A 16,649-nucleotide genomic window follows, 5' to 3' on the forward strand; every position below is an offset into this window, starting at 1 on the left:
CTGATGTATTTGAAGAAGCCCTTCTTGCTGTCCTTGACATCTCTCGCCAGATTTAATTCCAAACGGGCCTTAGCCTTCCTCGTCGCATCCCTACATACTCTGACAGCGTTCCTATATTCCTCCCAAATGGCCTGTCCCCCTTTCCACTTTCTGTATACTTCCTTCTTCTGGTTGAGTTTTGCCAGGAGCTCCTTGCTCATCCATGCAGGTATCCAAGTCTTGTCCTCCTGTTATGGGTAATAACTAAGCACAGATCGATTACAGGGTCTCACAGTGTACAGTGAGATTCTAGAGGTGTTATGTTAGTAGCAGAAGCAATGGCAGCATGCAGCAATGGTTGGGGTTTTATCAACATAAAATGACATTGTGTAAAGCTCAGAAATGCTATCATTATTCCTTCAGAAAACTGGTGTCTGCATAAACCACTCCAATGCACCTAGTCCTTCAAGTCATTATAATAAGGATATTACTTGACTTACTTGACTCCCAGTGTTGGAGTCGTAAGACTAAGTCTATGCTAGTAAACACAGCAGGGACAATGAACTGTAGCTGAAACTGCCATATGATTGCCCATTCTGATTAATAGTTGTCATGCCTCCCTGGGACAGTTTTGGTCCATGTCAGCTAGAATTCTCCCAGAAATGCCTAGGCACAGTTCAGGAGAAAGCACAGGCCAGACATGGTTTCCAGCAAGCTCTGTGGAAGGAGACATCCCTATTTTTACTGGGAGATTAAAAGAGGCGGGAAGTATAGAGTTTAGCTGTATAGACTGGAGTCATCCTACGCCACTTGCCCTCAGGGCCAGAGAAGGGTACTGGCTCATTTTATTAGCTAATATGTGTGTAACCATAGAGATTGATTTTGATTTATACTAATTTATAACATTTATAAATGGAGTTAGTAAAAAAGGGCATTAAAGTGGAAACAAATATCATTGTCCCCATTTTAAGCCATAATTGCTAACTAGGCTAGTACAATGCCTTCCTTAGAATAAAGGAGTATGGTGCTATAAGATAGATCTTTCTTATTTTTTGAAGCAGTGTACTTATTTATTTTTTTGCTTTAGTAGGTGACATAAGTGCCGAAGGAGGAAAAATACAGCCCATCATTCATCTTTGTGCAACTTCTTCAGAGCTCATTCCATCCCAAGGGTGAAAGGGGAAATAAGGACATACTCAGGAAAAGCCAGCAATCTTTATAGTCAAATGGTTACATTGGGGGCCTGAATAATGTGGTTCTACATAGCATAAATGAGATCTAAGCATTTTGGTAGGTTGCTTTCTTTCATCTTCCTACAGGTAACCTGGCACACACTAAAAGCAAAACTACAATCAGTTACCAAATGTGGACACCCCAGAAATCAATCAGTCATACTAAGGTAAGAAAATTGATTTCACGGTTCTGCATTGAACCCTAATTTAAACTAGAAAGGCAATACTGTTATTGCTACTAAAAGTAAGCAAGTAACCCCTTCCTTGGTTTTTCTCCCTCTCCTATTTTCTTTCCTGTTTAGCTGGATATCTTTGTGTTGTGCAATTCATATTCCTTCCGTGAGGTAAAAAAACTAACATTTCCCTTGTTTCTGGCTGTAGTTTTATAATAACATCAGAAAAAAAAAAAAGATTACTTCCTAACTGCATTGTGGTAGCAAAAAGAGAGATTAAAATATTGGTGTGGAGTATAGTCATGTTTTGTAGAGAACTACCAAAATAACAGTGGTGCTGAAATTATAGACAGGACCTCAGACATCGCCTCAGACCATGTCAGGTTATTTGTGGCAGTTATTTAGATGTTCAGTTATCAAATTGTGTTCTCTGTGTGTGGGCGTTTGCATATTGTGTAGCAAAGTAATGTAATGTACTGATGTAACAACTTTGTGCTAGTGATCGTGCAGTAACTTTTGCAGTTTAGAATACTTTTTTTTTTATTAATGATGTTCTCCAAGGGGCGCTTTGTTGTGGTGTTGGAAAGGGCACTACAGGCTCAGTAGAAATAAGAGATGTCATTTTCTTTCTTGATCTGTACAGAATGAAACTGGAGATACCAGACATCATCCAAGAGAGACAACCAGTATGAAAACACAGACAGTCGCTTCTTATTTTAGAGTAAGATATCAGATTTTTTTATAAGTTTTTCTAGAGTGGAATGAAGATTTATTCCTTCACCTTTGAAACCCACCTGTCCTTTTGTCCAGGCACTTGGGTCAACACAGATCCATTTAGAGTTTGTGAACTGCATATATGGTTCAGCAGTCCTTGTGTTATAAATGTCTAGAAGAGATTGTTATGCCCCACCTTTAACTGGACTCAGTTACGCAGCCACATTTCTGTCATGTTGGTGCAGGATGATCAATACTAAACTTCGCTTTCACTTACCTGCTTTTCCTGAAGGGAGATAAAGAGAGGTTGGACATTAGTGGTATGGCATTCCTTTAAGAGTTTTGGAAGCAAGAGGCCAAAGTTAATTTAGAGCAGGAGCTCCAGAGGAAGATCTTGATGGTCACCAGACTAGAGGCTGTTCTGAGTCAATCCCTGTGGCTCTTCTTCAGCAGTCCTCTTTGCTTTCCCTAGCACTGGCTGTGCTGCTTGGTCCTGCCATAGAAAATAGCTGTGAAGAGCATTCTTTTCTCTGCAGTGAGGCACAGAGTTGGCTCAGTGCAGCTCAGTTCTGAATTTCCAACTCCCATTGACTCGTATCTTCCAGCAAAAACATAAAGATGGCTCAGGTAATGTCTGTGCTTCAGTGTATTACCAACAAATCTATCACCAGATGCTGCAGGTGGGATTAATTATATTTGCACTTTTAAGTTATTATTTTATGTAGTGGAAACCCCTGTCCAGATCATGCTAGCTAATGTTCTTAATGAAGGATTCACCCTCAGCCTCACTGGTTTACTCATATACAGAAATCTATGGGTGACTATGGGTGACTATGGTGGCATCTGCCACCCCAGACCAAGTGGTTAAAAAAATGGATCCTTTAGCCTGTCCTACTTGTTTGAGTTCCATTGCCACAGCAGTGAAGAAACTAATTAAGCACTTTGTTGCACGATGCAGTGTCTGTCCATAATGGAATTGCACATTTTAATAGGAAACATATGGCTCTTGATGTCCTACGCTAGTTTCATGCATCTAACCTACTGCTGAACTGCATTACCTCCTGGCTGCTTCTTTCTGTTGAGTCAGGCTGAATCCTGAGGAATGAATCTCTTCCTTTGTATTTAATAAGATCCTTCCACAAAGCAATTTTACAAAAACACGTGTCGAGTCTGTTTGCAGCCAAGTTCACCTCAATTGGCCTAGGGAGCTACAAATTGCATCCCTTCTGTTAGTCTGGTACCCTGGTGAGGTAGGAAAAGTGCAACTTTTGAATTGTGATGGTGTACATTTCTAGTTTTGCCCTCCTCGAAGGTTTCCTCCTGGTAGGGCAGCTATAGCATCACCATCAGCCTATATAATGAACAGGATGTGCTGGACCAGAGCAGTTTAAGCAGACCCTCTTCTGGGTTGGCTTTAGTTTCCTCCAGTCTAACAAAGGGATGGTGATATTTACTGCCTTGTTGCTCTTCAACTTCCCATCCTTAGATTGATGATTTACTCTCTGGATGAATGGGGATCTTCAAATATGTGACAGTAGAAAAAAATAAAAGATAGATTGTAATTACCTAACAAGACTCAAAGAGAAGCAAAAATTGTAAGGAGAATTTCTGTCATATATTAAGTCAGCTGATATAGCTGCGAAAGGTGGAGAGCTTTCAGGGACACAGTCCTTTCATCAGATCTGACAGCATTTAACAGTAACACTGTTACTAATACAGTTCGGTCACTGATGCACACTCCAATCCAGATGTGATTGCCCAAAACACTTATTCATTCCCTGTCTTCAGTATTGGGCATAAAATGTGCATTCATGTACGTGTGTGTTTTCAACAACAGGAGAATGAGGGATATATTTTTTAAAATATTCCTCATTTAACCCTTCCTACTTCTGCACTTGTACTCAGAATTCAGTTGTGCTCTAGTGTGCCATRTTTCCAGCTGCTAAATGTACTGCTTGATAGGAACTGGTGTGGCAGACCCAACCCAGCAGCTGCTGTTATATCAAGTGGTCATTAAGGGAACTTTCAAAAAATAGATCATTTTTTAGAGCTGTGATTAAAGATACTGCTGCTTCCAAAAACAAAGCTGATGTTCAATTATTGGCGGTACCACAAATTATTACAGGTTGTGAGAATGTACTGGGTGGAATTTGATACTCGCATCCATCTGCAGTCAGTGTTTCTCTCTACCCTGTTACTTAGATACCACATCACAGCTGTAATTGCTGTTGGGCCATTTACTTCATTCACCATTAAAGTACCACCTTACTGAAATGCAAATGGGTACAAGGTTCTGCCCAGGTAAAATAAAATTGCAGATACATGTGGACCTACATGCAGGTTTTATGAATATCCAGGTGGCAGATATCTTGCGACTTTCTTTCAGTACTCTCTGATGGACTTGTTATCCAAAATGGTTGTCGGCCAGCCTCATTTCGTCAGGTGCATCAAGCCAAACAACGACCGGCAGGCAAACAAGTTTGATAAAGAAAAAGTGTTGGTTCAGCTGCGTTACACAGGAATTCTGGAGACAGCAAGAATTCGAAGACAGGGTTATTCACATCGTATACTCTTCGCTAACTTCATAAAACGGTATGTTGGTGTGAAGAAGTGCCTTTTTCTCTGTTTTCATTGTTGCTCGGTGTTTGCAGAGCATCAGCATTGTCTTTGGTATGATCTTTAAAGAAAAAAATACAAAGACRTTTTCTGTGACAAACATATGCAAACTGAATGAGAAAGAATAGTTCAGGCACAAGATTAGTGACCCCTTTTGGATTGATAGGGAAAGATGATGCATCTCAGGATGATTGTTTCAGGCTCCGTGTGCATTTGGGTAAGAATTGCCTTGTTTAGAGTCGGAAAGATTTGGGGGTTAGAAATGTAACACTTAAATTTAAAGCAGAGAATTTGGAGCAAGAGCCTCCCAGAAGCACCATAGTTTCTCTAGCACTGTTCAGCACAGTGCAGCATCTGGTTCTCCAGGGGCAGATGATAATTTGGTATTGCTAATTTAGGGCTGAGAAGTTCATTAAGTGCATAGTTCTGTTTAAAATATAATTTCTAAATTTTAGTCATTTTCTTAAGAAGAGTAATGAACTTGCTAATGATTTTATAATCTCTTTAACTACCTCTACTTCCTCCACCTCCAAAAGTTAATATTGAGCACTTAAACTGTATTTCTCTTTTACAAACAAAGAAACTCAACATTTGCCTGAATCAGAACTTAGATTTATGGAACAGGGATCAAAATTGGGAAGAAGCAAGCAAGTGGCACCCATTCAGACAGAAGCTCTTAAAAGTAGTGGGGCACTGGAAACAGACAGCTAGCGGCACAGTGCTGCAGATGCCGAGGGAGGGAAGGGAAGAACAAAGTGATGGTTTTATGGCATTGTGTCTGGAAAGAGTGCTGATGGAGCTATTACTGTGTCGGAAAAGTGCTGCATGGGAAAAGGCAGTTATCAGTGTACCAAGATGTGTTGTGGCTTTTGGTTGCTGCTTTCTATCAAAATTTTTAATGTTCAGGTAAAAGAGAGGAAATCAGTGAACATAATGAGGAAGCTCTCCAGAGAGTGTGTCCCTGACTGCACTGGGGCTCTGCACATCTCCAGCACTGAGTATATGACCCCCACACAGAAAGGGGTTTTATTAAATAGCTGTCTTCCTGTCCTTTTTTTTAATAGTTGAGAATTATAGGTAGACCTGGAATAATGGTAGAGTTGTTTTATTAGAATGAAAATAAGCCAATACATTGTGTAGTCAAAAAAAAAAAAAAAAGTAGCTGCAGGGCTTGGTGGTGATAATGTAGGAATCAGCATTGTCTATCTTGTTATTATCCTGTGAGGAAATTTGTCCTCATTTAATGTCTGTACCATCCCAGCTTTGTGTATATAGGCTGAATAACAAGAAAAAAAACAGAATACACTGTCAGGAAGTACACATAATGGTATTCACCTAATTTTGCTGAATTAAAAAAACAAGGTAAGTAGGGCTAATTTTGTAATGGAGCATTCTGGAAAGCCCTGATACGCACAAGAACTGTCCTACCCACTAGCTGACCTGGTATGTTATGGGTAATTTTTATGTATGAGCCTCCTGACCTGTTTTTCCAGTTAAAATTAGTTCTGAGAAATCAGTCTGCTAAATTAAATGCTTACATTTTACATCATAACTGCACATATGTTCCAAAAATATCCACAAAGCTGAATCCAAGCAGGTAACAAGAGCTGGGATGCATCTCACTGATAGTAACAATCAAAAGCGTAGATGGGTCTAGCACAAGGCAGATGTGAAATAAGCTGATTCAAGCTGAAAAGTTTCAGAAATATTTTTCTTTTGTCACTGAAGTCACTTTCACAGTAGGCAGAGTGAGAGCAGCAAACAGGCAAACTACCCCACTTGGATTGCCCACTTTTTAAAAGCCTTCCAGTGTTGTTAAAGAATTAAGCAACCCTCCAGGGTGTGCAGAATCTCACTCATCCGCTTTTAACTGAGTTTCTTAGTACTGTATATAAATCACAGCAATTTTTTTAGTATGTGATTTTGTTCTTTTCAGTGCTGTTTTCTTTCATRCAACTGTTTTACTTATTTAAATGAATGATTTAAATGTATTTGTATCTATTGCTTAGTGTTAATGGAATAAAGATTCCTACATTTGTCTTTAGGTATTACCTTATCTGTTACAAAACAAATGATGATCCTCCAGTCAGCCCAGAAACCTGTGCTGCCATCTTGGAAAAAGCTCACCTTGACGACTGGGTTCTTGGAAAAACTAAAGTAATTTTTTATATACTGTAACTATATTATTGCACTATGTGACTGTTAATTTACAAGGCAATTTGTTTTCTCATCCATATGATTGGGGTAGCCCTTGGTCTATACTGGTAACAAAACAAAAAACAAAAAAACCCAACATTTTGCTGAGTACTGTTCGCTGATATATAAATAAACAGCATCTCATGTTTAAAATTGGAAAGCAGGAAAGTTGAAGGTTCCAGATTTGGATCACTCTTATGTAATACACATCAGATTTGTGAAGTTAGCAAAACTGTGAACCTCTTAGTCTTGAAAATCGACTTATAATTACAGCCTCAAGTTGTGTTTCAGTGAAAGCATGAATAAGCAGAGACCAATAAAGGATGTTGAAGGGGAGAGTAAGGTAAAATAGTACCACAAGCAATCAAATTGTTTTTAACAAAAATGATCCTTTAGATAATACTGCTAAAGGATGTCTTCTTCATTTGAAACCAGCTTCTACTTCTTGTTGATATTAAATGGATTGAGGAAATGCAGGGACTGGGAGAGCAAGTCTGTTTAAGCCATTTTAACCAAAACCACTGCTTCTTTGCTTACTCTTTTTAAGGTATTCCTCAAATACTATCATGTGGAGCAGCTAAATTTAATGAGAAAGGAGACAGTGAACATGATTATTTTGATTCAAGCTTATGTCAGAGGGTGGCTGGGTTCAAAGAGATACAAAAAGCTAAAGGAACAAAGGGAACAAAGTGCTATTAAAATACAGTCAGGTAATAGCTTAAAATCATTTTTGCTTAAAGCTAGCATGTGTGTACAGTTGATAGAAGGATGTGCATGCTGGATGTCCATTTTGCTGTTTTTCTGCTGTTRCATTTGACAGAGCATCTTATTTGATGATATCTGTTCTTTTGAAGAGAAATTTTTGTTAACCAGGTTATGACAATCTCTTTACTGAAGTTCTGTTTATCAATTTTGCATTTAAAAGGCAATGTTAACAATGGAGAGATGTGATTGCATAAATGATACTGTTGTTAATAATATCTGGCATGCTCTGACAAGATTGTATAATATAACAATGAAAACATAAGGTATGAGCTGTCCTAGGTAATAAGACCAATTATGCTGTTGATGGAGACATCATTAATTGAAATTTTTAATATGTTTCAAGCATTGGTTTATTGCACATTTAGATTCTCTCTTGTTTTGTATTCATTTAATTCATAACAATTTTACTCACCAGAAAATGTAGTTTGTACTTATTTTCATATTGCTTGCACTTGTTTGCTGTATCTTTTGAAAGACAAAGCTCAGAAGATTTTTTTATGAATATTTTAATGGAGGTCTCTATTTCCTTCCAGAATCTTTTTATTTTTATAGCCTTTTGTATAACCTAATGGTTTATTTAATTTTTCCTATCTTTTTTCAGCTTACAGGGGTTTTGTTGCTCGTAAAGAATATGCAAATGCAAAAAGCAATCAAAAAATGGAAAAATGTATTACTAGACTTCAAGCAAGTAAGAATTGTTTGCTTTCCTGGCTATTAATGTGCTGTCACGCATGTGCTATACGCAATACATTGGCCCAGGTTCTTTGCTATTAACTAGCTACACTGATAGACTATGTTCATTTACACCTTCTTAGGTATAATTTATCTGTTATATGTTTATATGCAGTTGTAGAAATGGGTCAGTATACTCCATTACCTAATCCCAATGCCTCAAAGAGGTATAGGCACTTTCCACAGCTGCAAAGTGGGCTGGGGTAATGCCACAGCAAGACTCTTCACTCCTAGTCCTGTATGTCTAAATATTCTAGCTGGCCCTGCTGAATTCCCTTGTGTCACTATGTGCATATAATATGTATGTGAATGCTGTTGCATTAGGAATATGTTCGTTACATATCAGTAACGGATGTTACATTTAAGATTATAACCTGTAATTACGCTCACTTCTCGGACTCTTTTTTGCTATCGCTCAGTACAACCTAGCAAAATATTTCTTCTCTTCTGTGGCAGTAAACACCTTGGGCTCAGATATATGCTGTATAACATCCACTTTTCCTCACTATGTTTCTGTCTCCCATTTCCCTKTAAAGATAAGTCCCAGAACCAGATTTAGTCTAGCTCTGAAATCAGCGGCACTACTAGAGAGGGACCAGCCTAAGAACAGTTGGCACAAACCTGCATGGCATTTTCAGTAATTACAAAGGTGGCTACCCCAAATACAAGATGGTGTTGCCACCACCCAGGCTACCTAAATTTAAGCTATCTCAGATATGTCTACATGGGTAGATATACCCACACTAGTGTTGGTTTTAATCATTGTCGGGTATATCTGTTAATTGCTCTAAGTCAATTTTAATGTGTACTGAAGAGCACTTCACTGCAGTCAGTAGAACTTTACTGGTGTAAAATCCAATCTAAAACCAGAATTAAGTCTAGAAGGGTGTCAAAAATAATTACRCATCTGAAACTCCTCAATTATATTAGGATATTTAGCAAATGCAGAAATATGAATTTTTCACTTTGCTCTGTTTGTTGTGTCCTCAATGTTTATTCTGTTGTAGTTTCATTTCAATTTTTTGTTCAGTGCAAGAGAGACCAAAAAAGGGGGAAATCCATTTTCACTTAGCTCTCACAGGTGTTTTTCAGCATTTATTTCAAAAACCAATACAAAACTCCTCTTCTGGTTTAAAAACTACCCTTATACAGCTACCATCTCATAATAGATCTCAGCAAACTTCAGAGGTGAACCTAAATAAGTTTTAAAAGATCAGACTCAGTTTGTATTAACATGTCCGTTGACATGCAACTTGATTTATTTCAAAATAACTCCTGTTGAGTTGCTTTTGTATGGCAATGGAATGAGAATTGGCACAGGAAATCCAAGAAACTTTGGAAGGATTCTATTTCCATACTGCTTCATCCTTCACACTTTTCTAAGGCCCCATCAGATTGTGGTACAAAACCCAACTGTTTTACTTCAAATAAGTGTCTGGGTTCCTTTACCCTACATCCAGTTATCAATACGTAATTTATCTCCCTTCTACGAAGGGCTTCTTCCACTGATCCACTGCATCTAATGGAGGCCAAGTTGGTGTAAATTATGGTGCAAAGTATGGGTAAGGAATGCAACAGCAAAAAAAACTAGCACCAAGTTATATGAATGTGTTAAAGACTACCTCTGTTCCTTTCCCATTCTTAGGTGAGCTTAACCTTTCCCTATGATGTAAAGCACTCCCAGCAGAGTTGGAGTAAGAGTTCCTGTCTCTACCTTCTCTTCAGGATAGATAAATCACCATATCTTCTATTCCATAGTCTTGCTATCACATTTGAAATTAGAATTCGACAGAAATATTTAACAAAACACTATGTTCTTCTTATTTAGTCAGGGATTAGAGGAGTTGTGCTGAATATCTGAAATTGCAAACTTGGCTAAATCACAACACCGTGAAAACGCGCCCATTTCTATCAGGAAAAGATTTGCAAGTTCAGGAATTTCTAGAACACTCTGAATGGAATTCAGTTTCTAATTAAGACACCTCAGTGTAGATGTCTAAAAGTATCCGGGTGCCCAAACTTCTCTTATAGTCACAGCAGAGCCTGGAGCTTGATTCATTTCACTCTAAAGCACCTAATGCTCAGCTCATTTCCCACATATTGGTATCTAGTGCCATTTGAGATTGCCTAAGTTATCCTGTCTGATCTCCAGCTATATCCCATATGGGATGCCAACTGTTCTCTCTCCGTGTCTTGTCCTATCTGCCAGCTCCATGTGGATGCCTTAGCTATCCTAGAGCACTTCAGATGGCCCTAGATACCCATGTGTGGGCAACTGAATCAAGTGGCCAGTCAACTGAGTCATCTCTAGGCTCCATTGACCTTAATGGGAGCCTAGAGACCTAGGACAAGTGTAAATGCCTTCACATATATACCTAAATTTAGTTATCTTAATCTGGAGTTGAATCCCACCCCTTAAACTGTCAGCTGGCATAATGGTGCAGGCACCTACATGTCTAGTGGGAGACCCATGTTTGAGTCTTTCCTCTTCCTGGTTCAGACCAGAAACTTGAAGTTGTGCCTCCCACCTTGCCCCAGGGCACATGGTTACTGTGGGGCAGTAATCCTCTGCCCTCCCTTTCCCCCCCCCCATACATTTTAAATAAGCAGTCATTGCAGAAAGAACATGAGCAAGGTCTACTTTAACTGCTGATCTATAAAATTTTCAATTTTTCCTCTGATTCAGTGAATGTTCAGCTAAAGAAAGAAAGTTCTGAGCTTGTGTAAGAAGAGTCTGATAATCTCTGTAGCCTGATAATCAGGACATTTCCCAGGGAAATGAAAGACCTTGAATCAAATCCATTGCCTGAACCAGGCAAAGCAGGTACATGAAGCTGGGAGCACATTGCTCCCATAGCACTGAGCTTCTGCCTCATTCTGCATCTTCCTTTATTTTCTTTAGTTCAAAAAGATATTAAGAGCTTGTTTGTATCCCAATGTAGAATGGCTACAGCCTTCTAAAATCTCAAAAAGGTTTGGTGGGACAGAATAATTTCATCTGAAACATAATAAGCATTCCAGTATGTATTTCCTTATTCCTCGCTAATACTTTTTTTTTTTTAATACTAACAGTTTAATACTGTTATCATTTAACTCTAAGATATGTTTGGGATACCCTTTGCTTATTGCCTAAGGTTCTTTTCTGATTTGTATCAGTTGCCAGAGGATACTTACTCAGGAAGAAGAGAAAAGAACTAACTGAGTCAAGGAACAAAGCAGCAACAACAATTCAGTCTCACTACAGGGGTTATAAGGAGAGGAAGAACTTCAAAAGGAGAAGGTAGTCATATTTTCTGTCTCTTACATCACTAAAACATATCCCATTTCGGTAACTTTGCTGCTCAAAAGCAGCAATGTAATCTAAAAGTGAAGCAAGTTTGAATTAGTCTAGACATATATGCAGAGGTAATGTACATTTACTTGGAGGTTTTTTTTAATGCCACTAGACAATTTTCTTACACTTTCATGCTCAGGAAATAAAGGCATATTTAGGGGAAAGATCAACAATATCATGTCTACCTGTAATGCTAGTATCATCTATGGATGGGTCTCTTTTTGGAACTAGCTCATCATAGGAAAATTCACATACAAGAGAAAGAAATAGGCGTCTGAAGAGGACTGTTCTTCTCCTCTTAAGTCACTGTCTGAGATGAGCGTAACAGTCCTCTCTGACAACAGTGGGAACCTAAATGACTAGCTCAGATCAGGTAGCTAAAAGTTAGGAGAGGCCAATCACATTCTAAATATCTCTGTAACATGGCTGCAGCCACAGTTTGTGAATGGAGTTGGTAGCACTTTGCTCATCTCTGTCTTGTTTTCAATGATAGCATTTAAGCAGTAGCTGGAGGCTCTGGGAATAGTGATCATGTACATACCTAATCCAGAAAAGTGGAAAACAGCTGTGAAGGAGTGCAGTGCCTTTCTCAGGAGACAGAGAGAAGAAACAGGGTGGCAAACTTCACTGGAGACTTAAGTTTTGTTGATGGTGAAAAGGCAATTTAGGGAATAGGAATACCCCCAGCAATATGGTATTTTTCTCATATTAATTTGACCTGGACCTATGTCCAAGATCTTTTTTTTTTTTTGCATTCCTTGTACAACATGAGGCAGTTTTCTTTTGTGAATACCTTTAGGATTGTATGCATTTGAATATAATGGAGATTTTAGAAAATGTCTACTTTATGTTTTTGTTGAACTTTCAAATAATTCTTTTCTGTTTTATCACTTGTCCTCATGTAACCTATATTGCCCTAGATTGCCTAGCCTAGATTGTTAATTTTCTATTAGGAGTTTAAACAGGGATATCCCTTTTCACTTTAAGCGGTGTTGACTGTCAGAAACACATAGATTTCTTTTCTATTTTTAATTCCAACTGTATACACTAAATCTCACCCATGTTGCAAGGTGCCAAATTGTCATTTAGTACACAAACATTACTAAAGGTAGTTGTAAAGTTGTCACTATCCTTCAGCTATAATATTTCCCCAAAACTCCATTCCATTCAGAGAATCGCTTAAAAAGACAGAACAAACTGAGAATGCAACTTCCATTAATGAAAAGGAGAAGGGTACCAAACTTCAAAACAATGAGGAAACTGTAGTTGRAGTGAAGACCACCATTCCTCAAACTGAAGAGGAAGCAGCTGTCATTGTTCAGAGCAATTATAGAGGCTATAGAGCCCGTAAAAAAATAAAGGAACAGCACAAAAAAATAGTGGAGGAAGAGTTACCTGCTACAGAATACTTTGAAGCAGAAATGAAGCCAGCTGAAAACATTACATTAGAAGAAGCAGCAAACAAGGAGAACCAAGATGAAGCTGACACTGTTATTGACAGCAAGTGTACTGGGTTCAGGGACAGAGAGAACACACAGGAACCAAAAAGAGCATCTACTAAAGGAGAGAGCAATTCCCTGAAGCAGAACACTGCAAAACAGCAGGCTGGTGAAGATGAAGAGCAGGTCTCTTTGGAGCAGTTACCTAACAAATCTTCTGTCAAAATCACAGCTGAACCTGATCACCAGCACGAGCAAACTAATCAAGACACAGTCAAAGCAGATGAGCAAAATCAAGTATGTGCTGTGGTCCAACCCAAGACTGACAGGCACCTGGAGAGAAACCATCTGAAACATGACGTTATGATGTCTACTGGATATAAAGGAATTATAAGAAAAGAGTCGATAAGAGGTTCACAGAAGCAAGTTGTAGCAGAAAAACAAGATTCAGAAGACAGAGAGAAGGCAGCAGTGGTTATTCAGAGCAGTTACCGGAGTTACAGAAGAAGGAGACAACTCAGAAAAGAGGTGAAATTACCTCGCAAAAATCAAGAGAAAACTATAAAGGAGTCAAGAGAAGCAGCACATATTCAAAATAATGATCCCAAAACAACAAAAGATAAGGAAAACACTGATACACAGGCTGAGGACCATAAGACTCTTAAGGAATGCTCAGAGAAAGAGGCTTGTGATTTAGCAGCCTTTTCACGGCAGGTAAGAAGCTTATAAGCTAAATATTTTAACCGTAATACACTGAGTGATGAGAGARTGGTGAAGACATTGTATTGGCTTCAGTGAAAACAAATTTTCTCTCTCTAAACTGAGACTGAGATTCTGTACCGTATGTTGYATATAAATGCATATTTTGGTCTAAAAGAGAAATACCCTTTTGGGAAAGAAGGAAAGATAAAGAAGTAAGAAAACTGGGGAAAAGTGAGGTCAGATTTAACCTAAATACAGAAGCCCTGGCTTTGTTGGTTGAAATGCTCACATTTATCAGGTAAGGTCCTTAATTCAGCAACTTGTGAAACGTCTCTGTAAATAAAACTCTGTAAGTTGCTGTGTCAACATCAGTGACTTACACATGTACAGGGAAGTATGCCTATAGTTTCAGAATCTGTTCTGCAGCTGCCCTGCATCCCCTGATGTCAGTAAGGCTCTGTCTACTCATATGAGTGAACCAATATGAAGTAGCTGCAGGACTGGGCTGCAGTGTGGCATTTCTTGCATTACTGCTTCTTTTTTAGAAAAAAGGGATGTAAATGTGCTGAGAGGCTTCACTAAAGTAGCTGGAGCAATACCATTTAAACTTACTATCCAGTCTAGCATTTTACCTTGCTTACCTTGAAGCATGTATACTTATTGATATAATAATGTGAAATCCCATGTTATATTTTTAGATATCAAAATTATCTGAAGACTACTTAGCATTGCAGCAAAAATTAAATGAAATGATACTGTCACATCAGCTGAGACCCGTGATGCTGTCCAAAGATAAGCAAACTAATGGCCAACTTTCTTCTCATGTTTATCAATCAGGTAATGTTGAATCTTCATGTTTATTAGCATAACTATTTGTGAGCAAGCCTCAGGAAATGACCCCTATTAATGTCTTTAAAAGCCAGGGGACTAGTGGATCAGCTAGCTTTGGCTTCTCATGTAACTCAGGCTGTTTGTTTATCTACTAAGCCCCATGTTAGTATTTGGCCAAAGCACGTTTTCCAGAGAAATAGCCAAGCCAGTTGGGATTCAGAGATGAAAGACCCATCACTGGTAATTTGTTTCAGTGCTTATTAAGATGAATGAATGAATCATTGTCAGACCTACCCCCAGCATTTCTAGAAATACATCTATTCAGTAAACATTTCTCACTGGCCCTTATTTTCTGAGATGTGTTCCTCAGTTGTGTGTGTTATTGGTAATATATTGGGCTGTGTTTTAAAAACAAAATATTTTTAAGACAAGTGCTTTACAAAAGTTTGTCACATTTATGCTGAGCAAAGTTATATTTAGATATCCAGAAATGCAGTAAAGTTTATCAAAACTTGTACCTCCTGTCCATGTTGGTGGTCATGACCTTTAAATTTACTAATAAATATGTATTAGTTGGCATAGTTCCTATGCTTAAGAGGCTATTACCTCTAAGAACACACTGAAGTTATTTGCTTTCCTATTAGCATGGGCAGTGGGGGCTCCCACAATGTAACCAGTGTTTGGAGCAGGTTAGGTGGTAGTGGGAGGGAGTACTGGGAGGACAGAGATGGAAGACTTGGTGTTCAGAACATGCAGATCATCAAGACCTGAGTCCTATGGAGATATCTATACAGAGCTGACTAAGCTACTCGAGCCTTTTCAGTTAGAACAGACCTAACAGAGGACTTCCTCAGCCTGTGTCACGGGCCGCAGGTATGGAGGAAGGCAAAGGCAGACGTGGCAGTTGACTTGGTACAGCCTCAATTTAATTCACTGCAGTGGGGTTTCTGCTAGCCATGCCACTTCATGGCCTCTGGGGAAGATCTCTGCTCACTTCTGTGCAGCTCTAATTGGATCCAGAATTGTCCCTCGCTGCCCAGAGCTAATTGCACTTTTTTCATTATAACATTGTAGATTTGGTTGTCATGTGTCCTAAAACTTCTTTCTATTCCCATGGCTACATAGAAGAGATCCTAAAGTACATCACCCCCACTTTGCAGTCTTTTCAAATGGCCAAGCTGCTAAAATGAGGGCTTAGTCTTAGCAAAATCCAAACCTCTAAGTGTAAACTGGTTGCTCTTAGATAATCTATGTAGTTTAACCCGTTTCCAAAACCAAAGTCTACAAGAGAAAACAAATGTGAAATGGAAAAACACTGTTCCATGTTTCATTCTAGACACAGAAATATTTGTGTTTGTCATTAACAGGTTTGTACTGAGTTCTATGTTAAATCTTACTAACTTTTGACAAGATAAACCTGAGGAATTTAAAAATGCATTATTTGGAAAATAACTCTTGGTTCTTATACATTATCCTACAGAGGCTAGATAAGAAAGGTAGATAGAGGGAAAGAAAATACAAAAATTTCTATATTACCAGTTAAAGTTCTCATTACTTACTGATACATTTTTGCCTGGTTCATTTGTGTATGTTAATATTATATACAAAATGGAACATCTACTCTTTACACTGCTGCAAATTTAAGTAGCTCTACAGGAGGCAAAAGGATTCCAGAACCTGCCATCTGTCCATGCAAGCCTACTTAAAGTGGTTGCCAGTCAGCCACTTAACTTCCCATTATCTTTGAGAATGTCCCACTACTTTACACCTCAATGGTGTCATAATGCAGCATTTTTCCAATGGTAAGATGCGTGAAAGTTTTGCATTGTATCATTTTGAACATGGACATGAAGAATGTCAGACATTTCTTTGAACCAAGTTAAAATGGTTTTTAAGAGAACAGTGAAACAGTTGTTGAGTTGCATAGAGGCCAGGA

At 38.5% G+C, this 16,649-nt stretch overlaps 1 protein-coding gene across 1 annotated transcript in view; it reads left to right on the forward strand.

The window, feature by feature from the left end:
* MYO3A (myosin IIIA) overlaps positions 1 to 16,649 on the forward strand; it is a 126,181-nt gene that overhangs the window by 92,994 nt on the left and 16,538 nt on the right. The window contains exons 22-31 of the mRNA XM_026065754.1: positions 1,299 to 1,378; positions 2,028 to 2,105; positions 4,485 to 4,690; positions 6,760 to 6,871; positions 7,458 to 7,620; positions 8,277 to 8,363; positions 11,564 to 11,687; positions 12,913 to 13,051; positions 13,109 to 13,894; positions 14,581 to 14,719. Of these exons, the coding sequence (XP_025921539.1) occupies positions 1,299 to 1,378; positions 2,028 to 2,105; positions 4,485 to 4,690; positions 6,760 to 6,871; positions 7,458 to 7,620; positions 8,277 to 8,363; positions 11,564 to 11,687; positions 12,913 to 13,051; positions 13,109 to 13,894; positions 14,581 to 14,719 (1,914 nt within the window). The remainder of the gene's footprint in view (positions 1 to 1,298; positions 1,379 to 2,027; positions 2,106 to 4,484; positions 4,691 to 6,759; positions 6,872 to 7,457; positions 7,621 to 8,276; positions 8,364 to 11,563; positions 11,688 to 12,912; positions 13,052 to 13,108; positions 13,895 to 14,580; positions 14,720 to 16,649) is intronic.

The sequence above is a fragment of the Apteryx rowi genome, unplaced genomic scaffold, assembly GCF_003343035.1.
Source record: "Apteryx rowi isolate R43461 unplaced genomic scaffold, aptRow1 scaffold_231, whole genome shotgun sequence".
NCBI lineage: Eukaryota > Metazoa > Chordata > Aves > Apterygiformes > Apterygidae > Apteryx > Apteryx rowi.